This window comes from Pteronotus mesoamericanus, unplaced genomic scaffold, assembly GCF_021234165.1.
Source record: "Pteronotus mesoamericanus isolate MK-2021 breed Mesoamerican mustached bat unplaced genomic scaffold, CSHL_Meso_final contig_90, whole genome shotgun sequence".
NCBI lineage: Eukaryota > Metazoa > Chordata > Mammalia > Chiroptera > Mormoopidae > Pteronotus > Pteronotus mesoamericanus.
The window spans coordinates 42,808,847-42,834,377 of record NW_026555277.1 but is presented as its reverse complement, the minus strand read 5'-3'; the positions used below and the strand labels follow the sequence as shown (position 1 = coordinate 42,834,377).

The 25,531-nt window shown below is 35.6% G+C and overlaps 1 protein-coding gene across 1 annotated transcript in view; it reads right to left on the bottom strand.

The window, feature by feature from the left end:
• PIK3C2A (phosphatidylinositol-4-phosphate 3-kinase catalytic subunit type 2 alpha) overlaps positions 1–25,531 on the bottom strand; it is an 85,900-nt gene that overhangs the window by 42,166 nt on the left and 18,203 nt on the right. Inside the window, exons 2-6 of the mRNA XM_054586035.1 lie at positions 19,380–20,516; positions 8,755–8,858; positions 3,171–3,328; positions 825–945; positions 24–135 (exon numbers count right to left, since the gene is read on the bottom strand). Coding sequence (XP_054442010.1) covers positions 24–135; positions 825–945; positions 3,171–3,328; positions 8,755–8,858; positions 19,380–20,453 — 1,569 coding nt within the window. The 5' untranslated portion in view covers positions 20,454–20,516. The remainder of the gene's footprint in view (positions 1–23; positions 136–824; positions 946–3,170; positions 3,329–8,754; positions 8,859–19,379; positions 20,517–25,531) is intronic.

Genomic DNA, 25,531 nt, shown 5'->3' with positions numbered 1-25,531 from the left:
TCAGTTATAATGCAAACACTTACTGTTCGGGCCAGATTTCGACACATTGCATGTAAGGGCAAAAGTTGTAGTTTAATCTCTGTGTCCCATTTTCGACAGTTTTGAATATGTTCATGACTTCCAAGGCAATGCTTACTGTTAAAATACATGAAGTGTTCATCAATGTTTTATTTTCTTAAAACTAGAAATTACAGAGGTAAGAGTAAAATATAAATTGTATCTGCATCAGAAATTGAAGAGAATGGTAAAATACAGGAATGATTTTTTTAACCAAATGTGAGCATTTACATAAAGGACTAATTCTACATGAAAAAGAGTCAGAGGAAAGAAGAAAGAAGATGGAGACAATTTAAAAAATAGGGATAGGACATTTTTAGCAGCCTAAATGAAATCTGTAATACAACCAGTCTAAAATGTCAGATGCAGTAATTACCTGGTTCGGAAAAAGTCATATAATGATTATGTCAGGTAAATAAAAGGAAATCACAGTTGACCACTGGTAAAAAGTAACAGTACATGCCACGAGAGGAAAATGGAGGCTATGATGATGTCCCTATTGACCACCACTCTTTCCATCTGAGACTATAAGCTTTCTAAGGGAAATATTAATACCATGTCTTAATTATCTCTGAAATCCCTCCACTGTCTGAGACATGATTTCTTAGACAAAGTAAATCCCAACACAATTTTACTGATACAATGAATCAATTCAGTAGGACCCAATGTATTTTTGAATTACAAATCAAACTTGAAGTTTTTCTAATTTAATCTGTTAAAAATGAAACTTCCAAAGATGTTGCTCAGTAGTGAAATGAATAACTTACTTCTGCAGCACTTCCTCTTGACCACAAACTTTCAAAACATAGCTGCCAACATCTACTTCATTCAAGTCATCATGCACCCAGCAAAGGGCTTGCATTATAATGATTTCTACAGTAGAACTCACTGTAAAAAGAGTTAAGCATCATTCTCATTTTGCTCTTTTAATTCTAAGTATACATTTATTCAGATTGGACTTCTTATATCTAAGATAGCACTATACAATAAAAATATAATGCAGGTCACATGTTTAATTTAAAAATTTCTAGTAGCCACAATGAAAAGAAGCAAAACAAAACAGATAAAGCTAATTTTAATGCTTTACTTAACCTAATATATCCAAAATATCACTTCAATATATAATCAGGATTTTAAAATTACTGATATCTTACATTCCCTTCAAATGAAGTCTTTGAAATCCAGTGTGTATTTTATATTTATACCACATCTCAATCTACATTAGTCACATTTCAAGTGCTTATATATTAGAGTAGATCTAAGCTAAGAAAGCCCCCTCCCTATTACAGACACTTCCAAAAGGATGACATTTAGCAGTATCTAGCAAACAATGATTTAAACCACATCAGAAGGAAAAAGAATCACCATTTTAAATGTTTGACATTTGCCTGGTATATTTTCCGATAAAGAATAAAAATCTATCAAGTAGGAAGTACTGTTCAATTATCATCCTTGGCAATAGCTCGATACTAAGATTACAACATGTTAAAAGCCAAGGAAACCTTTAAAGTAACTTATTTCTATACTTCAGGCTCCTAAGTTCAATTAAGAAGACAATGATTACATTCAAACTTCATGAAAATTAACAGCTTGACAGAAAATGCCATAAAACCTCTAGCTAATAAAATGGCTACATTTCTTAACAGTTAAGTGAATGGTAACATTTATCATTTGAACATACAAATCATTTGTACCACAATATGGTTACATTTCTTAACAGAGATGTACATTATAATTATGCACATTTATGAAGAACCAAACAATAGGTACTTGAAATATTTTTAAGCAATTAGATCTTGATGTAGCAAGTCAAAATTTGACATAAATTAAAATATTTGTTATCAATGTATAAGCATTGATCCTCATGCTTATTTCAATCAAGAGGCCTACTGTCTTTTTTCCTTCAATTTTAGTATTAATTCTTACAGTATATTTGGACTGAAATGATACCTCAAAACAAAATGTGAGGTTTTTTTTAAAAAAAAAATCCTTCCTTTAGAAAGTAAAAGAATGACTCTTTAACTGGCTAATTTTTTGTCTCAGGTTATATTTTTTCAAAGGGCCTTGAAAAGTTCAAAGCTACAAAGAAAGTATCCAAACAGTGGACATATTCCTAGTCATAACCATTAAAGAAAAGAAATGGCAAAAATTTTAGGCCAAAGTACTACAGAAACATAGGATCTTCTTTTACTGTTAGAAACCCATTAAAATAATATAAATTGTGAAAAACAATAAACTATGAGAGGAAATAAGAGTAGTTTTTAAAACTATAACCAAAAACTCCTTCAGACTTGAGAATACATCTCTAGAAAGGATACCCAAATAAAGTTTCGAAGGGAACACTTAGAAACAAAAGAGAAATACCTTCTCCTTAGAAGGGTGATTTTCAGCTGGTGTGCCACAAGAATTTTAAAAACATGCAATATCTGACCATTTAATCAGGCGCACCTGACCTCTATTCCCTGACAACAGTACACACGACAATAGCTATCCGGTGTGAATGAATCAAAATTATATCTATTTCTTTGTCAGGTCAGCAAAATATATATATATTTTTTGGTGTGCTGCAGAATTTTAGTAATTAGTTTATTTGCCATGAGATGAAAAAGTCTGAAAATCGCTGCCTTAGTGTGTAGCTTAGCAAGATAACTGGAAATTTCAATTTCACTGACAGCTTTTTATAAACAAGCATTCTTCTTGCCATTAAACAAAAAAGAAAAAAGAACTGAGATTTCTATTTAATTAGCTATCTATTTATTAGACTTTTTATCTAATGATTTGGGGCCTTAGGCAAGAACCACTGAATAACCAAAATTACTCAGCATTCTTCAGAGAAATATGTACAGTAGTTAAAGATAAAATTTTTTCCCACTTGTCCTACCCAGGAAAGCAGCCAAATGAAATGCCAAGTGTTAGAAGAGGATAACTAATGAATGTTAAGTATTTAGCGCCACACACACACACACACACACACACACACACACACACACACACTTTTTTAAAAGGATACTAATAACACAACCAGTTTATTAAGAGAACAATAATTATTTACATTTTAAACATCTTCTCTCTATCCGGAGCAGAACAGGATAGTTGCAGAACTACAAACCTACCATCACATGTAAAAGTAACTGGTAGTTGAAATCCTTCTATTTCAATTGAGACCTTCACGCTAGCATTTTCTCCACATATGTTTCTTTGCACTGTGACTGGACTTAACAAATAGCCTGGATTTGTGCAGTGATTGGTATACGGAAAGTTGGTCTTCAATCTGTTCACAAGAAAGAAGAAATTAAATGCTTTTTTTTTAAAGTTGCATTTATTTGAGCCCTGAAATAGGCTTTGCATGCTTATAGCCATTCAATTCTGTGCTTTTGTTCAATTCTAGAGCAGCTCATGAAAACTGCAATAGACCCCAGCCAAAACTCCAAATACCAGCATTTGCCTTTTAAATAAATGGAATCAAAGGGAAGAGATTAAGTACTGCCAGGATATCTTTGGTATCATTATCAACATAACCAAGCACACACTGGACACATGGCATTAAGTGAGGTGCTCTGCTTCAGATTCTTTTGCTACGCAGTATAATTACACAAAATGGTACATTTTTAATGAATCACTGATAATATAGGCAATGTAGCCCTAAACTCTAACTACCAGAGGAATAAAAAATCTGTTGTCTTTACAAAATCTTTTTCCTAAGGTTCTTTTTCCTATACATTGTTTCTGTTCATTAGACAATGATTAAAAAAACAACAACAACAACATAGAAAATGGGTTTTTACAATTCTATGAGGCCTTTATTCTCTCAAAGTGATTTCTAAAACTTAGGGAATGGTATAATTGCCTGTGAAAGTATTTTGAGTGTTTACAGATATTCAGACAAGCATTACAGTTTAAATTTAAATACATGAGCACGCTGTATGGCTTATCTCCAGGCAGTACTTTGTTATCAGAAGACAGAGGAGGATTTGATCCCTTTTTAAAACTTAAGAACTTCCTTAACTTTTTTTCTGGAGGTTAGAAGACAAGTTCCAGTCTTCCCATCTACTCTTCACAAGGCTATAAATGGAATGAATACTGAAAAGTATTGTTCATTTGCTTCTGTAGAGATTAAAATAATCAAGCCATAGGAATAGAATAAAACAGTTTGAAATGACAGAAATAAAGGTCCTAGAGAGAGAGCAAGTAACAGTTTGTGCGCAGCATCCAGAACCAAACTACCTGAGTTTAAATCCTGATTTTACAACTTCCTAGCTGTGTGACCTTAGGCAAGTTATTGAAACTCCTTTTTTTCTTAAGTATCCTTATCTATAAAACTGAGGGTTATACTACTACTAACCTTACAGGGTTGTTGTAAGAATTATGTAAATTAAGTAATTAAAGCACTCAGAACAGGACCTACCTAGTACATAGTAGGCACTATAAAGATTTTGTCAAATAAATGAAAGAGTGAGTGAATTAGTCTGATCTCTGCCTTATGAGTGTAAGTGCCACAAAGGATCTAATTGAAACAAAGGAAATATGAGTAATAAAATCAAATTCATATTGGAAAGTCACCCTTCGATGCGGACACATTATCTTCAGATTCACTGCTAGGCCTATCCCTCTGGGAACACAATGACATCTTCATGGGATCCAGCCCAAGATTCTTACTGCTTTACACATACGTGATATTCTCTTGTTTTCTACAGTATGAATGAAATAGATCTCACAGCAAATGATATAATTAACTAATATATGAAATAGTATAGAATGTTGTCTACAGCTAAGCAAGCTTTCAATTTTCAGAAATCTTTAAGGATGATGAAAGGAAAATTAGAAATTCCTGATGGTAGCTCAGAAAACAAGAATTTATTAAAAAAAATTCCAGTGATAAAAGTTGCATTCAATGAACATGACTTTAGAGGGGAAAAAAATCGTTCATTTCCTTTTCTTAAAATAAGTCCCTTCTTTTACACAACAGTGTGAATGTACTTAGTGTTACAGAATTGTATGTGTAAAAATGGTTAAAATAGTAATTGCTATGTTATATATGTTTTATCATAATAAAACCAGAGTATTTTTTAATGAGTTCTTTCCTATGCTTGACACCATGAAAGATAGTTAGTCTAGCCCTGGCTAGATAGCTCAATTGGTCAGTTAGAGCATTGTCCAGATACATCGAGGTTGAAAGTTCAATCCCCTGTCAGGGCAAATACGAAAAGCAACCAGTGAATACATAAATAAGTGGAACAACGAATTGATGGTTCTCTCTCAAATCAATAAGTGAATTTAAAAAAAAAAAAAAAAAAGACAGTCCAGGAAAATACAGTAATTTTTTATTCTTTTTTAATTGAATTTATTTGGGTGATGTTGGTTAATAAAATTATATAGGTTTCAGGGGTACAATTCTATAATATACCATCTGTATATTATATTGTGTGTTTACCACCCCAAGCCAAGTCTCTTTCCATCACCATTAACTACCTCCTACACAGTAATTTTCTTTGTTTTTTCTATAAAAGGGTTTTAATTGAATGCTATTTTACAGGAAAATATAGATTCAGCATTGTATAAAATAAAATTAATTAAATACAGAGATGAAATCCGTGGGGTCAAGACACTATTAATAGGATATAAATATTAGATCTGAACCATTTATGAGAAGAAATAAAAGGCTATTCAGAATGACAAGTCTAAAGCGTAGTTTCTCATCTTATACTAGGAAACCACAAAAAATAAAATTAAAAAAGCAGCCAAAACTTCTACTGGTACCTAACATTCCTCTAAGAACTTTCTCTGAACTGATGGCTAGTAGAAACAGCAAGTTTTGTCAATTAACATTGAGTGTGAAAGGAAAGAAATGCAGTAACAATGAAATGTCATGAATCAAAGCATTACAGAGCTTGAAACAAAGCACCTTTGAGATCAACAGCTCAACTCCCTAATTTCACAGAAGCAAAAAAAAGGCCAAGAACTGGCCCTAAATTCTAAGTCTGTTACACAGCAATGTTAACTATAAGCAGTTATCATCCTGACAGTCTTATATTAATTTCGCAGCTGAATTTAAATGGCTCTGTAATAGTATAAATACTTGTTTTTAAAATGCACTGCAAACATGGGCTTACTGAAAAAAATATAGCCATTAATTTCTTCAAGGGATATTTCCTCCTGACCCTAATCTCCAAGGTCACAGGGGAATAAGAGAAGTTCCTAAAGTATGGTTCAAAAACACCTCTGAAATATTTGTTGCAATCATACTCTACTAATGAAAATAAAATTACAAAAAGAACTCATTTTCTCTTTAGTTCATCTGTGCTTTCATATTACATAAGCCATTGTGTGTGTGTGTGTGTGTGTGTGTGTGTGTGTGTGTGTGTGTAAATAAAAATAATCCTTTTAGTTTATTGGAGGTCTTTGTAAATAACTCAAAGACTCAAAGAGAGAGAAAGAGCAGATCACAGAGACACTAATTTCTGAAGTTAAATGCAATAGTCACTCAACAGTTTAACAGAAAACAAAAAGAACTTCAGTAGAAAATTAAATGGAACTAAATGAACACGTAACAGATTATTTCCAAACCACTGAGGTAAAAGATTATTTCCAAATTGTTAACCACACACACATAATGATATAATGGCACAGGTTAATTCGAATACATGCATTTTACATACTAACTCATCTAAATTGTCTCTTCTATTTTAAATGCCTACTAAAAAATACAAATTGTAAAGATCCAATTAAGAGTAACCTTTGCTGGAAAGTGGCTCGACTGGTATTTTTCTTCTTTTTACCCTTAGTGTATTCTGCAGGAAAATTTTCTTTAAAAAAGGTAACATAAAGAGTGACAGTTTAGCCCTCGCTTGTGTAGCTCAGTGGATTGAGCACTGGCCTGTGAATCAAAGGGTTCAATTCCAAATCAGGGCACATGCCTGGGTTGCAGGCCAGGTCCCCAGTAGGGGGTGCATGAGAGGCAACCACACATTGATATTTCTGTCCCTCTCTTTCCCTCTCCCTCTGTCTAAAAATAAATAAAATCTTTTTTTAAAAAAGTGAAAGTTTTAATGAAATATTACCAATAATCTAGAAAATCTAGTTAAATATTATTAAGTCCCTTAAATAACATTAAAATCATGTACCTATGCAAAGATTATCTGGGAACCCTAAACTCTGCTTTGCTTAAAGCAGACCACACTAGGAAAAATACGAGATTCCAAATAAATCCCCCTGTAGTGATGAACGTTCCCTTCTTTTGATAACATATCTCATCCCCTTTGCCACAGTATTTTTTGTTCCACTTTTTCCTTCCTTGAGGTTTTTTCTATCTGGTGCTGCCTGAGAGAACTCCCTTTCATCTTTGCTAGCATAACCATTCGAATATGAAATCTAAGCTACCAGTGGCTACATTTCCTGCCTTTAATACCCCACCTACAAGTAGAAGAAAATGAAGCCAACAATGAAGTCAAGAGCAGAGACAGAAGTGGGAGAAGAGAGCCCAAAAGGGGGTGGAATCCTTACAGTGTACAAATTCCTGTATCTGGCTATCACTGAGTTCTGTCCCATCCTTCCTCTTTCAACTGTATGGGTCTGTGAGCCAATACGTAAACTTTCTTTTTTTTTAAAGATTTTATTTATTTTTTTTTAGAGAGAGCAGAAGGAAAGGAGAAAGAGAGGGAAAGAAATGTCAATGAGTGGTTGACTCTCGCATGCCCCCACTGGGGACTTGGCCCACAACCCAGGCATGTGCCCTGATTGGGAATTGAACCAGTGACCGCTTGCTTCTCAGTCCGGCACTCAATCCACTGAGCCGCACCAGAAAGGGCTCTTTTTTTTCTTTTTTCTTTTTTAAAAATAAAGATTTTATTTATTTTCTCGAGAGAGAGGAAGGGAGAGAGAAAAAGAGGTGAGAGAAACATCAATGTGAGAGAGAAACATCAACCAGTTGCCTCTTGCACACTCCCTACTGGGGACCTTGTCCCCAGCACAAGCATGTGTTCTGCTTGGGAATCGAATCAGCGACCTTTCAGTTCACAGGCTGGCACTAAATCCACTGAGCCACACCAGCCAGGGCCAATACATAACCTTTCTTAATTAAACTAGTTTAAGATGGGTTTCTAGTCCTCATAATGGAAGTCAAGCTAATACAGTGATATAATGGAAAGAAAATGCACTGAACCAGAGGCAAAGGAAACCTTGACTCTCTGAGTAAGCTTTGGTAGGTACCTTCTCTGAGCCTCAATTTTCTCAATTTAAAAATATTAGACTCATTTACAATTAAGAAAATATTTTAGAATTGCATCTTTCTAACCTTCAGAAAACATTTGCTCCTCTACTCATATTTGGAAGCTCTTAAATAATTATATTATTTTGAATGCTAGAAAAGTATATAGCAAAAATAAGCATCCCTAAAACAATAACAGGCAGTATTGAAGTGTACTGAAACTTGAATGTTTAAGCCATATTTTCACTGGTTAACAGGATATGAGAAGTCTACTGTCTAACTCCATTGTTCTTCTAAATACTCAGAAACCTAACAGGTAAGAATACAAGTTCAACTCTAGTTTGTTAATGTGTGAATTAAAATTTTAAGCCACAGGGAGAAAAATAATTAAAAACTTAAAAATTTTAGAAAAATAGCACTAAGCTTATTTTCAATAAATTTTTAAACAAGCATTTAATAAAAAATAATTTAATTTATAAGGAAAAATTCCTTACTTTGTAATAGATTGACAAAAAGCTGCCACTTCTTCGTTTTGTACTTCAATTTCCTGTAGAAGAGAACTTCCAGTTGGCAAACTACTGGTCCCATTTGGGTCTTTCTGTAATCAAAAAAGTGTTTTTATTTTAAAAGTAAAAGATCCCCAAAATGCTAAATATCAGCATAGCACAAACACACTTTTACAAAAATATGTACGAAGATATGGAGATTAAAATTAATTACATCAGTAACAAAGTTTTAAATTATGGACTTCTCTATCTGTAAAAGTAACGCCAACTAAGCCTTATTTTAAAGTTCACTGGTTTTATTTGCTCAAAAGTAGAAATATCCTATTCTTTATATTGGTAAGAATGGAATGCTAAAGAGATTTCCATTCAAAATCTTCCTGAAATGAACACCAAACTAACAGGTGAATGAAATTAAAGGACTAACCTTTATTTTAAGAAAATGAAGAGATAAACACATTTGGGAATCCTCTTATAAACCAGGAATTCTATATACAGGGTCGGGCAAAAGTAGATTTACCGTTGTGAGCATGTGAAACACAGTTTACTCTTGTATTATCATTTATTACTGTATTATTTTCCATACAAACAACTGTAAGCCTACTTTTGCCCCACACTATATTTAACTTAGGCCTGAAATTCCAACACAGCAGCTGGTTCTTTACACAAGAGAATGAGTTCTAGGAGTTAGTGAACATTGTTTGTGTTAATAAACTTACACAAACAACTGAAAGTCCTTCAATAATTAAGTTAATCCCTGATCAAAATTTGTGTTACACATGTAGAAGGTAAATTCACCACCCAAGCAAAGCCAAATAGCAGAGTCCACATTTAGAGGTATTTTGGTTATTACGTAAAAATACCTAATTTGGCACAAACTTCAAATGTAAATTTCCATTATAATTAGAATTGGAACATTCACAATTCAAAATTAAGTGAATCAGAAAACAGTATATAAATTTCAAGAGCCGTAATGGATTTCAATGAACATTTTGTCAGAAAATTAAACTGGAAATTGAGGGCAATTATTCCTTTATGAATTGTCTTCTTTTAAAACATGGTAGAGCCCTTTCTGCTAGAATGTGATATACACATTTGGGGAAGAAAACAAACAAGTCTTGAGTTCCAGAAAACTGCAACTAAAAATAACATTATGGGAAAAACAAGGTTAAGGGCAATTACTCAAAATCAGTGTAACTTTATCATCAAAACCCCAGCTAACACAATAAAGACCTTATAAAAGCATTAGCACAGTTAAGTCTGCACTTGAATTTGCACCTAGCACGATGGTCTTTGAACCTTAAACCCTGGAGCTCCTGCTTTCTCATTTGCGATACGGATTCTTGAGGGCATTTGCTTCTAGTCTACCAATTTCAATGAAATTAAAAATATTATCTAAGATATAGATTTCTTCAACAAAGTTCTTAATGCAAAGGAGATGTCTTCACATCTTCTTTGTACTATCTGCTTCGCCAGAGAGCTTAACACTGTGGAATATGAAACCATTCTTGAAGCTACTCAAACAGCATTTTTACAAAATAAGCAGTCTGCAGGATTTTCAGTGTTTTCCTTAGTATTTTCTTATGCTAATAACACTTTCTCTTTATTTATGAGAAAATTTGTTCTTGATTGCTTTAAAATGTTAATATGCACCCCAGCTGGTGTGGTTCAGTGGACTGAGTGTTGGCCTGCAGATCAAAAGGTCACCAGTTCAATTCCTGGTCAGGGCACATGCCTCGGTTAGGGGCCAGTAAGAGGCAACTAACTGATTGATGTTTTTCCTCCCTCCTTTCCTCTTTGTCTAAAAAATAAATAAATCTCTTTTTTAATGCTAATATGCTGGTTAAAGATTATGTGTGAACTAATGCTATTTCCCATTATACAGACATCAATCTCATATTTACCAATTACATCAGTTAATTTGTGTTATAGAAACAAGCACTAGAGCCAATAGACCATACTACCCTAAAATTGGAATTGGATGTTTCTAACAAATCCCTTGGTCTGACACTTTAAGTTTGTCACAATCTAATCCAATCATATTTCCGAGAACTTTTCAAATGATTTCTATGTTCCTGTTAGGTTGAATCATATCCTGTTCCTAAAAAAAAACACAAAAGAGCTACCCTGACCTCTGAAACTTTGTCTTCAATGCCTTCCGCCTGAATTCCTCTCACAAGTCAAAAACCTATCAATTTTTTAAGGCCCAGCAGAATGCCATTTCATCTATAATGCCTATTTATAATTACTCAGTATGAAGCAATTCCTCCCTTCTAGCACTTCCAAGTACTTCTGAACAAACATCATTATCATTATATCCATTTTAATATTTGTCCTAATGTGAAAGCTCCTTGAAGGTAAAAATCAAGTTTTATTGAACTTTATATTTTTGTAGAAATTTAGATCCTGTTCAAAAGGCACTCAGCCATTGGTTCAATTTGTTGAGTGTTTTGCTCCCTCTAAAAACAAGTTAAAACTCACCACCTCACACCCATTAGGATGGTTACTATTAAACAAAACAGAAGAGGCCTGGCTGGTGTGGCTCAGTGGATTGAGTGCTGGCCTGCAGACTGAAAGATTGCTGGTTCGATTCCCAGTCAGGGCATATGCCTGGGTTGCAGGCCAGGTCCCCAGTCCGGGGCGTGAGAGAGGCAACCATTCACTGTTTCTCTCTCTCTCTTTCTCCCTCCTTTCCCCTCTCTCTAAAAGATAAATGAGTAAAATCTTTTTAAAAAAATTTAAAAACCAGAGGAGCCCTGGTAGGTATGACTCAGTGGATTGAGTGGTGGCTTGCAAACTGAAAGGTCGCAGGTTTGATTCTTAGTCAGGGCACATGTCTGGGTTGCTGGCCAGGGCCCCAGCTTGAGGTGTGCGAGAGGTATCTCTCGCACATCAATGTTTCTTCTCCCTTCTCTTTCTCCCTTCCTTCCCCTCTCTCTAAGATTAAATAAATAAAATCTTTAAAAAAAAAAAAACACAAATCAAAACAGAAGACAAATGTTGGTGAGGATGTGAGGAGAGCTGAACCCTTATGCACTGTTGGTAGTAATGTACAATGGTACAGCCACTGTGGAAAAAAAAACAGTATGGTGCTTTACAGATTTAAAAATCCATAAATTGCACAGAGAAGTTAATTTAACTCACACAACTAATATATTCAAGTTAGGATTTCAACCCAGGTAACTTACTTGCTTAATCACATGCTTAATCATTTTGCCATTAACCTCTCAAAAATCTCTTTACAAAAAACAAAAGATACTTCGGGTCAAATGGCAGCATAGGCAAACATGGCTTACCCCTTCAAACAACCACATCAAAATTACAACTAAAATATAGAACAAACATCACTCAGAATCATCAGAATTTGAGTTGTATGGAAGCCTGACAACTATGGAATTAAAGAAGCCACATCCATCCAGACTGAGTCAGCAAGCTGGTGCCATATTGGACACTCCATCAACCTGGCTAACACTGTTTGACACATCCGACTCCCCGCCCTGCAGCTCAGAGATCCCAGGAGACTCCACCCCACCCAACTTACTAGACCATCCAAGCTGCTTTTCCATATGAACAGCTGGTCTTGGCTCATGCTTCACAACTTACTAAATCCTATCAAACAAACAATAGCTGGAGGCCCAGCACTAGCAGCAGCCAGCCTAGAATCACAGCTTGGCTTCACCTGGAAAGCTACAAGTCCAACACAAGTAGCAGCCATCTCAGACTGCTTTACAGCTCATGCAGGGTGGCCACAGGCAGAATGCAAGTGGGTGCTGACTTTGGCCTGCACCGCCAGGGAAACCCCAGAGCCACCGCACCCAATGGGCAGGCACAGACCATGTAGGAGCACCACCACCCTGCCCCTGCACTGCTGACCTCCATGGAGGGTAGAGGGTGGTGGTCAGTGGTCGTAGCCAGTCTTTGCAGCTGAGTGGCCTGGGTAAATCCCTCCCATTGACCTGCCAACAGCAATCAAAGCTTATCTACATTAAGGAGGGTATATTCAGCTCACACAAAGGGCATACCCCAAGTACGCAGCTTGGGAGATAGTGGAGGCCGTGCCACAGACCCTACAGAACACCTACTACATTAGGCCTAAGACATGGAATCAAAGCAGCTCCACCTAATACACAGAAACAAACATGGGGGCGGGGGGGGGGGGGGTCTGCCAAAATGAGGAGACATAGAAATATGGCCCGAATGAAAGAACAGATCAAAACTCCAGAAAGAGAGCTAAACAAAATGGAGAAAAGCAATCTATCGGATGCAGAGTTCAAAACACTGGTTATAAGGATACTCAACGAACTTAGTTGAAGACCTTGGCAGCATAAAAAAGATCCAGTCAGAAACAAAGGATACACTAATTGAAATAAAGAGCAATTTATAGGGAAACAACACTAGAGTGGATGAAGCCAAGAATCAAATCAATGATATGGAACATAAAGATATAAAAAACAATCAATCAGAAAATCAAGAAAAAAGAATCCAAAAAAATGAGGATAGTATTAGCAGCCTCTGGAATAACTTCAAGAGGTCCCACATTCACATCATAGGGGTGCCAGAAGAAGAGAAAGAGCAAGAAATTGGAGATCCACTTGAAAAAATAATGAAAGAAAACTTCCCTAACTGATGAAGGTAGTAGACATACAAGTCCAGGAAGCAGTAGACATACAAGTCCAGGAAGCACAGAGTCCCAAACAAGATGGATGCAAAGAGGCCTACACCAAGACACATCATAATTAAAATGCCAAAGGAAAGATAAAGAGAGAATCTCAAAAGCAGCAAGAAAAAAGCAGTTAGTCGCCTATAGGGGCATTCCCATAAGAATGTCAGCTGCTTTCTCAAAAGAAACTTTGCAGGCTAGAAGGGACTGGCACAAAATATTCAAAACCAGGAAAAGAAGGGACCTACAGGCATGACTGCTCTACCCAGCAAAAATATCATTTGGAATCGAAGGGCAGATAAAGAGCTTCCCAGACAAGAAATAACTAACGGAGATCATTAATCACCATAACATTATTACATAAAATGTTAAAGGGACTTATTTAAGAAAAAGATGAAAATTATGAACAATGAAATGGCAAGAAATTCAAATCTATCAACAATGAAATCTACAAAAGAAATTAAGCAAACAAGAACAGAGACAGAATCATGGAGACAAAGAGAATTCTAGTAGTTGACAAATGAGGGGATGTGTGGAAGAATGGGTGAAAAGATGAGGGGATTAAGAAGTACAAATAGGTAGTTACAGAATAGCAATGGGGATGTGAAGTACAATACAGGAAACGGAGTAGCCAAAGAACTTATACGCATGGACATGAACCATGGTTGGCGGACTGCCTGAGGGACGGCAAAGGGGGGAAAATCAAGATAACTGTAATAGCATAACAAATAAAATATAATTTAAAAAAGACTTAAAAATGCAATGAGAAAAATAACATGTGACCTTTGCTGAAGCAGTATTATAGAAAACCTGTTTTGCCCTGGCTCAATTGGTTGAGTGTAGTCCTGCAAAGCAAAAGGTTTTGGTTTGAATCCTAGTCAGGGCACATGCCTAGATTGCAGGCCTGGTCCTGGGTCAGGGCACATGTGATCAATGTTTCTCTCTCACATAGATGTTTTTCTCCCTCTCTTTCTCCCCTCCCTCTCCTCTCTCTAAAAAGAAATAAATGAATTAAGTCCTTAAAAAAAAAAAGAAAACCTGTTTTTTGCTTGACCCAATAATCATCTTTCCTTCTTGAATTGTTTTTCATGTTTTATTAACAGATTTTGAATCCCCTTAGTGACATTTCTAGATTTTTTAAAATTAAAATGTTGCGGTTTTTTTACAGTGCCATTCATGAACTAGGTCCTTCCTTTCAACAGGTTTTACATTTCAATTAACAGTGACAGAAATAGGTTATAGTAACTATTTTGCTAGTCATACATTAAGGTAATAATAGAATCTGGAAAGTTAACACAAATATTCTGTCCACAAAGTAAAAAATAGCTGGGCTAACAATTTTTTTTGTCTCATAGATTAATATTAACATTTTTTTGTTTTTTGTTTTTGTCCACTATTTGATTTTTTTGAAATTTCACACCTAGTCATTCAGCTCTTGCCCCCACTCCCTCTCAACTCCACTCAAACAACCTAAACATCAAAGCATCTCTTTTCTCCATTGATTTTGCACACTTTCATGTAGCACTCAAGACTTCTTATTTTGTAATGCAATTGTAAACACACATCCTGTCTCCTTCTTCTAACCCAGGTTCTTTAAGGCTGAGGTCTGCAAATGATTAATGTTTACAACCCTCACATTGTATAGCCTCAAATATTTTTCATTAAATGAAAGAGACAACTGATAATAAGAAAAAACTGCTAATGCCATTATATAATATATGGAACAAAGAAAGGTTTGTTATGGAAGTTACTGAGTTCTCTAGCAAATATATTGGGCTGGAAATCTTCATAGATGTTTGATCATCCTGTAGAAATACTGTATTCCTGAAATTCTATTCCAGAGCTAAAGACCTAGATTTGGGGATCATCCATCCAATTTCAGCAATTTTCTACAGGGAAATTTATCTCTGCTAATTGCTGTCAGCATCCATCAGATCACTGAGAGGGCAGTATCCCAGCCAAAGGGGTTTTGGGTCCAAGTTTCAATCAGTAGGACACAGTCTCTTTAGGAGGCTGAGGGGCACACAAGGGACTGTTATCCACTGGGAATGAAGCTGGGATACATACACACACACAAGAGTTATAAGAAATTAGATTACATGAGTACAGAGAGTGACAAGTCTCAAGATCTGCAGTTGGCAAGCTGGATATCCAAGAGAGTTAATGTGTAGTTCCAGTTTGAATAGGTCAGGCTCAAGACTCAATAAGAGCTGATGTTTCAGTTTGAGTCTCAAGGCAGGAAAAATCCATGTTCCAGCTCAAAGGCAGTCAAGCAGAAGTTACTCATTGGCAGTAGGGTCAGCCTTTTTGTTCTATTCAAGCCTTCAGCTGAGTTGACAAGTCCCACCCATATAAGAGAAGGCAACCTGCCTTTACAGTCTACTGACTAGAAAAGTAATCTCCTCCAGAAACACACTTACAGACAGACACTCCCAAAATGTTTGACCAAATGTCTGAAGACCCCGTGGCCCAGTCAACTAGACACATAGATTAACCACCACAGCCTCTCAACCATAAAGGACCGCAGAGTTATATTGCTGGAAGAGTCTAAACCAGTAGTTTTCAAATTCTGTATCTTGGAGCCTCAAGAATAAAGCACTGGACAAGAGAGAAGAATTAACAGATATTAAAGACAATCAGGAACAAAACTGGAGTGAATGCCTATGTTTAGAAGTTAGACAAAGAAAAAGGAGTCAAACGTCACAGGAGAAAAACTAGGAAGTATGATTAATTAGGACAGTAGAAGAGAAGTTTCAAAAAAAGGATGTAGTGAATTGCTCATATGACGCAAAAGGGGTGGACAGTCAATGTGGCCATGAGACCAGCAATTAGCATTCGTGTTACCAGAAGTGAGTTTCTCGGCAATGTGATGGGAACAATAAAGGACAGTGAGAGGCTGGAAAGGCAGTAAGTACAAATTCTCTTTTAAAGAGTAAGGGTAGAAAATACTTTGGGGAGACAGGAATAAGAAAAGAGATGAAAGAATTTGGTTTTGGAAAAAGGAAGGACTATCCCTTCCCTTATACCAGAAAGGCAAATCCGAGATGGACAAGTGCATACAAAGGATGACCATGACCTCAACATAAAAAAAAAGAAAAAAGAAAAGGTAGTGAGGGCATCTTCTAAAGGAAAGGTGGAAAAGATAGATGGGGTCTATAGAAAGCAGTGAAGATTTGAAATGACTCACAAAAACTTATCAGTATGTAATCTGTAAAGCAAAAGCTTTATGCCTACACAAGTCCAAGGTTCGTGCCACATTATCCAGAAATTAGATGGAACACAATACCAAGTTTTTGATAAATATTCCGTAAACATACTGTGTGTGTGTATCAATTACTATTCATAACAAACTTTGTTACTTCCTTACCTGAGTTTCTAAAAAATTTTACAGAAAGACTTCAGTAACCTATTCAAATAGTATACTACATTCAGCCAGACAACGAAACACATTCTGTTTGTTCCCCTCATCTTTAAAATTAATAAGACATTTTATCAATGGGGACATAAATGTTTATAATGTTAATATTATTAACTTTTAGAAAGAGTAAATATCCACAGAGCTTTGCAAGACCACTTCTATGAAAATAATTTGATTCATTACTCAAATGTTTGAAATCTGCTCAAAGTAGCTACATATATAGCTATTAACTCGAAATCTGATTTAAATTTAAATTGCCAGGAGACACAGTTTTAAGTAGTATTCCTTTTCCTGGTTTTGTTCACAAAACATTTGAACTAAAGTATTTAGACTATTATTAACAAAATGAGACACTAGAACAAACAGGAAGTAAGCTTGCTGAATGAGCAGAAAAACACCCTTCTGAGTTTTTCCACAAAGCATAAAATTCTTACAGAAAATGAATACTTAAGTACATAAAGTAACTGAAAATGACAGACAGTGTAATCATATTTCCCAACAAGAAATATAAACCTCAGGGAAAAGCTTTTAAATAGAGATGAATGGTATGTGAGAAATTAAAAGCTCCATCTAATGTTTGTGCCCCAAACTTCCAATAAATACAACTAGTCTTCTGTTTACCTCCCTCTTTTTGGCTTAAATGAAACTAAACTTCATCTTCTTGTACACAAAGACAATGATGAAAATTTGTGTTAATAAAAGGGCTTAGAACTTTTCTTTGAAAATAAAAATCCTTTTACACTTTTACAGCATTTGTAATAAGTACATACCAAACCTGACTGAAGACCTTCAATAATTATGCACTGACAACCTATAGGCTATTTTTATAAATTCCTTTGTTGACATTTAACCGTAATACTGGCCTGACTTTTCTTCCTCCTTGTTCAACTTTTTTGGACAATGAATTTTAAAATTAAATTACTAAACTAAATAGCACATAAAAATCTATCTCTATCCTAAATAAATACATATCTAGTAATACAATAAATATATGTCTATCCACAATTGAATCTAAAAAGAAACTAAGCGAACAAGAAGAATAGAGAATCACGGATACAGAGAGTGTCTGATGGTTGCCAAATGGGAGAGGTGTGTGCGGAATGGGTGAGGAGGCAAGGGGATCAAGAACTACAAATTGGTAGTTACAGAATAGCCATGGGGATGTAAAGTATAGGAAATGGAGTAGCCAAAGAACTTTTACACATGCCCCATGGACATGAAAAATTCTACTCCTAGACCCACTCTTTTTTTTAAAAAATGATTCTTGACTTAGAATTTCCCCTGCTCCCTTCAAATACTTCCAGAAATGATTATTTATAAAAACAAAACCAAAAAAATGATAAGAAGACATAGTCTATTAAGAGAAAATAATCTGACATTATATTTGTGATTCAATTTAAAATATGTAATTAACTTGTGTTTTTTTTTTAATTGAAAGATGTTCAGAGATTATGTACTAAATTTGTAAATAGTATTGAAAAGCTTAAGAGAACTTAATAACATGTTTCTTAGTGTGAGGTGTAGACAAAATACATTTGGGAATCATAACACTGGTTAAGATTTTTCTGGATTCTGATCATTTTCATCAAAAATATCCTCCTCTTTTCTTAATACCTGCTTATTTCACCCCCAACATCAAAAATGGATTTTTAAAGTCAAGAATGCAACATAAACCCTTCCAAATCATACAAAATTCATTTCTCCTTCCCTAAATGCTAGTTGATTCACAATGCTTAAAGGGAAGTTAGGCACTGAGCAATGTAACTCACATTAAGGTGAGAATGAGGCTTAACATTTCCAGGATCCACAGATGTTATAAAAGCAAAATACAAATCTGCAATTAGGTATGCTGTATTTGGAAAGCAAAAGTCTACACCTTGCTGTCTCTCTTCTAAGAGCCACCCTTAACTAAATTTTCCAGATGATAAAACTATACGAACTCAACAACTACATCATATAAGACTACAGAGTACCATTCCTCAATTTTATCAACATAGGTGATTAAAGAGAGTAGTTTGAATGGCTTTCTCCTGTCTCTCTGGGGTTATCCTCATTTCCTTCCATTCAGCCATGGTTAAAAACAACAAAACAATATAATGAGGAACCCTATAACAATATAAAAAATAAAATGATAATTTCTATAATAGTGTTGTAAAAAACCCATAATTCCTTGTTTGCTTTGAAAAAATAAGAGATAAAGAAAAAAGGTAGGACCACATATAAGAAAACATGGAAAGACAGATAAAAATTATTTTAAGAGTATTTAAAAATTAAGTACCTATCAGTGATAGCCAGATCCTTAATTAAGAGGTTTTTTTGAATTTATAATCGTTGAAAAGATAACATTAACAGCAAGCAATTTTTCAAATGGCCTAAACAGTTAATCCTTTACCATACATTCTAAGAGTTACGGCACACTTAAGAACAAAGAAAATAAGATTCAAACTAAAAAATACTTTTACCTAATAAATTATGCCCACACACATTAATTCTATGTAACTACTAGGTTTGAGAAGTTAGTTTTAAAAAAAACTGTACCTGAGATATTTGGCCCTGGACTTTTGTAAGCTGAGTGGTTCGAATATTTAAAGACTGGCTTCTTGTTACCATTGCCCCAGAAAGAGATTTTCCGTTCATCTTTCTTTCAAGGTGACAACTTGTTGGTGATCTCTCTTCAAGAAGAACAGCATCCCAAGGGTCCTCAACTAGCAAACCTGGAACATTTTTCTCTTCTTCATGCTCTAATACCTCTGCACTGTCCACCCTAGGCTTGCTTAGAGGATCCAAGTCCAGCCAGTCAAATTTACTGATATCTTCAGACTTTGGAGATACCTGTAGATTGCTGATCGTAGCTTTTGAATTTGTTATTTCCAAATCAGTCCTTGCTTTTCCATTTTTTAAAAACGCCGATGTACTAGCTATTTTGTCAAACAGCTTTGCCATGTCAGGACTAACTACTGGAGGATAGATAGGTAAGCTTCCTTGTGGATGAAATGGTGTGGCAGGTGTCAAAGGATATGAAAAATATGGAGACTGTCCTGGAAGACTTAAATATATAGGTTCTGTGGATGGAAAAGTAGGCATTCTTGGATTAAAGCCATTTTGGAATGTAGTCTGTTTGCTACTGTAAGTTGACTGATAAATAGATGGCAAAGTGTAAGTGGAAGGCCCAGATAAACCAGTTGGCCACTGTCCTCGCTGAATTGTAGGTCTAAGATACAGCTGCGCTGAAAATGAAGGGCTCAGAACAGGAGTAACTGGCAATACAGGTGTTTTCCTTGTCTCGAAACTGTCGTCTAGCAATAGTTTCTCCAGTTCTGCTTGGGTGAGCTTTTCTACATCAATATCTACTGCTCTTTTTTGGGTTTCTGATTCAGGAAACACCATGAGATCATAATCCTGTTTGTTATAAACTTGTGCTTTTTGTCTGGTGCTGCCTGACAACTCAAAGCCTCGCTGATTATCAGTTACTCGTTTATCTTTTTGCAGCTTTGCTAAAGCCTCTGCTTCCATCTGTAACGCTTCTTCTTTGTCCACATCTTTTGTTCTTGTCGGTTCCAGAGGCGAAGATGAACACTGCTTAAATCCATTGTTGCTGGATATCTGAGCCATGTCCACTTAAAAGATCAACCTTCCTCTAAACTATTTTTTTCTTGTAGTTCCCAATAGCAAGACCTATACACAAAAACAAACATAACACTCAATTAGATTTTTTTAAACACAAACTTTGTTTTTAACCTACCTCATATATTTTTAGTTAAGATTTAAAGTCACTAATACACACACTACCAAATTAAATAAAATGAACATCTGAGGGAAATCTGGGTGAAGGGAACACTTTTAAAATATCTTATACACTCACTGTTCGGCTAAGGAAGATGTTTAGACATACATGACTATCCTATTTCCTGACCTACCAGGAAAGCTATAACAGTTTATGAACTCAATAAACTTTCACTTCGGCTGTCACAGTGGCTACCGTAACCAGTGACACTTCTGCCAGAATTCTTGGCATGAAATGGCTTACATGATGGTCACTATTTCCAAGAGTTCCAACTGGGTTTACTGCTATGCAAACAGTAAATCAAAAAGAAAGGGTTTCTATCTTTTGCTACTTATTAAACTGTTCACAAGCCAATTAGTAATAAAAGTACTCAATACCTAGTCAATAAAATCAAGGAACAAATACTCTCTCAAAATATCATATAAAAACAGATTGAGTTTGTCACATAGTTTTGATCACACTTCTGATTATCTTCAGTTAAAATAAAGTTATAGTACTAAAATTTCTCCTTTTTAAATTGCTAAAATATTTATTCATAGACTAGGAGACAGCTGATTAAACTTTCTCATAGAGCCCTGGCTGGTGTGGCTCAGTGGGTTGAGTGTTGGCTTGTGAACCAAAGGGTCACCAGTTCGATTCCCAGTCAGGGCACATGCCTGGGTTGCAGACCAGATCCCCAGTAAGGGGCACGGGGGTGGCAACCACACATTGATGTTTCTTTCCCTCTCTTTCTCCCTCCTTTCCCCTGCCTAAAAGTAAATAAATAAAAATTAAAAAGAACATAAACTTTCTCATAGAGCAGCCTTTAAGATTTTATACTTCTCTAAGATTAAACACTTAACTCAGATCAAGATTACCTGTGAAGCAATAGGACCAGTTAAAGGGTTAGTTATCTACTGTGTAAGAGAAAGCACATTTCCTGCTTCTAATGAATACAATACAGGGGTTAAATGTGGATTCTGGAGACGTACCACCTTGATTTATGAAGCTGTAAGACCTTGGGCAAATGAAATTTTCCACATGCCTTACTTAGTTCCCTAACTCCTAAAATGAAAACATATCTACCTCTTAAATTATAAAGATTAAATAAAACAATACAACTCAAAGTGTTTACCACTGGCCTTGAGTATAAGCCAATGGTAACTAAATAAATGACACCTATTATTATCTAATCTGGTTTGGGATACACCCAGTTTGAAGACTTAGAAAGCAAGAGAGCTCCTTTTTCTAGCAGAGTGCTTGTCTACAGTATATGCTTAATATTTAATGAAAGGACATATGGAAACACCCAAAATAAATTCAAATTGATAACAAATGAAAATCCTAAGTGTTGAGGTAATACTGAATGAAAAAATCATTAGCGATGAGGACATGAAGAAAGAGGTATTCCAGGAAGACATCCTTTGCAATTCTTTTATACAACGATAACTGAACTTAAGGCATTTCACTGAAAAGCTATCCCAAATTTTTCCCTTCTGTGGTAGACCACAAAACGAGGCACAATGTACATTTAAAGTTTGCACACTTCACTGTATATAAATGTTTTATCAAAAGAAAACTGTACATAAATGCTGACTCTTGCTAAATACACACAAAGTAATTAGAGGAAAGTACTGACGTCTAAAATTTACTTTGAAATGCATCAGAAAATAAGATGAATTGATAAATAAATAGAGGTAGGATAGATGGATAAATACATGATAAGGGAAGTACAGGAAAACATTAGCAGTGGAATCTAGGTGGTAGGTATATAGGTAGTTACTCTGAAATTGTTTCAACTTGGCTGCATTACTGAAAATTTTCACAATACAATGCAGGGTAGAGAGAGAATAGGCACAGATTCTTCCCATTCCAGTGTATACTTCCCTTTGTAATTTGTTTCTCCCACAAGGAGGTGGAGTCTATTTCTTTACTTCATCTGGGCTGTCTTTGTCACTTTCTTTGACCAAGAAAATATGAAAGAAGTGAAACTGGGAGCTCTAAGTGAAGGTCATAAAAGACCCCAGTGCTCCAGCTCTTCCCTTCCTGGGTGCAGCCACTGCCATGTGAATACTCACAGAGGATGAGAGCAAACAAGGAGAGGCCCAGGCGACAGCCAGCACCAACCACCAAACATGTAACTGAAGTCACCCTTTTAGACCATCATCCATAGTCCAAATAACCACACCCACATGAGTGATCCAAGGCATGACCAACGGAAGAAACCATCCAGTCTGAATTAAAGCCAAATTACTAACCCACAAAAGCATTTTGGAATGGTTTGTTACACAGCAATTGATAACTAACAAACCTTTTCTTTTTACTTTTAGAAAACAAAACTGAAGCTATTGCACTTAGCTATTTAACAGTAAATTTCTGTCTTAACCAGCACAGCCTCCACCACTACCTTTCTTTACTTGTCTTCAGAGAATGAAGTTTCCCTTTCCTCTCTAAGGCTGCTCCCTCTACTTGTCCTAATCCCACTGAATTTCCCCCCACTTTCTTTATAATGATTGACTCCTTTGCATTAATGATTTCTCCTTTAACTTGCTTTTCTGCTCCTCTGCCACAAAAATTTCAAGTTTTTTCCATACTGAGGGGGAAAAAATTCTCAAGATTCTCTTTTAGACTCTAGTAGCTTCCATTTCAATTTTCCCCTTTCGTAGCCAAACTTCTCAAGAGTGACCTAGAAAGTCCTTTCTTTACTCATTCTGCCTTGGAAAAAACCTGCTTGTTCTTCAGGGCCCAATTCACATACAGCTTTCTGCCTGAAGCTTTTGTTAGCGCAGCTCCTATCAGAATTCATCTTTTTAACTCAACTAATAATTATTATCTTTATTTTGAAGACTGTATGCTGTTTTTGCCTGCTGGGCATCCTTTCTTCTGGTAGTAGTATCTATAACTTCCTTCTGGAAAACTACTACTCTCCCTTTTATTCCACCTACTTTGAACAGGGCTGGAATTACCTCCCTTTTACCCCACCTATTGAATAGGGCTAGACTTACTCCCTACTCACCTCCCCTATCACTCCAGAGGATCCAGGTCTAACCAATCAGAGTTAACCACAGGACTTCTGAAACTATTTGTAAATGAAGCTTACCATTGAGGATGCTAAACTGATAGGATGTAAGCCTGGCACTGCTGTGACTCTTTGCCACCACTGGAGGAGATGCTGCCTGAGAATGTACCCAAGCCAGAAGAGAGCAATGATAAGACAGGTTGTGGGTACTGTGCATTAAGCATCTGGATATAGCCTGTATCCAAGGCCAGTCTTTTCATTTATGTGAGCCAATAAAACCCACTCTTTGCTTAAGTTGGTTTAAAATTACTTTCTGCCATGACAAATAAAAACATCTTTATTAACATAGAATCTGTAACCAATATGTCCAACTAATAGACTAACATGAGCTTAAGTTGCTCATGTTTTTCTTCCCAACAACATTTAATGCCACCTTGCTTAATAAATATGGAACTTAATTTAATGAACATGTGTGTTAACAGGAGGAAATAAGGACTACCAAAGTTATGAAGAAGGGATTTCAGATCACCCAAGACTATGGAGATTGAGGTTTGGTGGGAGAAATGAGTCAAGTGTAAATTGCCTGTTAGAACACCACAGTACACTGCATATTTTTCACAACATCAGATGGATAAGAACAAAGTAACATTTTAAAAAGTTAAGGTACTGAACTGTAATTTGTCTCTCACAAGCACAATGACAATCTCTTATTTAGGTATTCTCCTGGCTACCATATTTGGTAATGATATGACATTGTTCTGAAAGAGGAATCTGCATTTTTTTAAAAGTGAGTTTGAGATAGTTTATTCAACGAAGAACATAATTATTTCAAATATTTTATATTAATGTTATGTCTCATTTACTGACAGTGATATAAAAATTAGTAGTTTGAAATATATTTTAACAGTGCATGGTGTTTTCTTTCACATGATCAATTCATTTGCTTGCTCCATCCCTAGTACCAACCAAAAGCAGTGTGTATATGCTAAAATAAATTCAACTTACTATTAGCAGCTAAATTACCATATTTTAGTTTTCTAAAAGACTACCATGTGTATGTATTCAAACGGTAATAAAGTACTTAAAAGACTGTCCAATAGTAACCCTGTGCTTCAGCTATTTCCCTGGGGCTGCTATACTGATATGCTCCATTAATTTTTAAAAATGAAACTTCACTTGATGACCAACATTTAGCAGGAAATAATTTCCTACATGCTAATTCAAAATGAAAACTTCAATGCTAATGCTCTCCTAATTCAAACTGGGAAAAACAATATAACCAGTGTTTGAATGATGGCTGTATACCATCTGCCAAAAATTTCCCAGCATAAAGTAACCCAGTGATGATCTCAAAGCCAAAGCTACTTTAAAATTCTTCAAAAGAGGGTAATTAAACTATTCAGGTAAACTTTTGGATACCATTTGCAGACCCAAAAGAATTAATTTAAAAGCTCTTGGCTTCTTCTATGGTAGACATTAATTTAGAATTTAAATTTATCTATTTTTTACTTGCTTTTTTATTGCCACTCAAGACATTGTTTTTTACCTTAGCCTTGCTGGCACATTTATATTGTTCTTCTGCAGTATATAAATCGACTTCCATTTCTTTCTCTGGCCTCTAGTGGCGGAGACTTGGCCTCTACTCGTTAGCAAAGAGCTTTATCTTTAAAAATTTTTTTATTTTACTTATTTACTTTTTTTTCAGAGAGACAGGGGAAGGGAGGAAGAAAGAGAGGAAGAAAAGCATCAGTGTGCAAGAGATTCCAGTTGCCTCTCACAGGCTCCCAACTGGGGACCTTAGCCTGCAACCCAGCCATGTGCCCTGACTGGGAATCGAACCTGCAACCTCTTGGTTTGCAGGCCAGCACTCAATCCACTGAGCCACACCAGCCAGGGCTAGAATTTAAA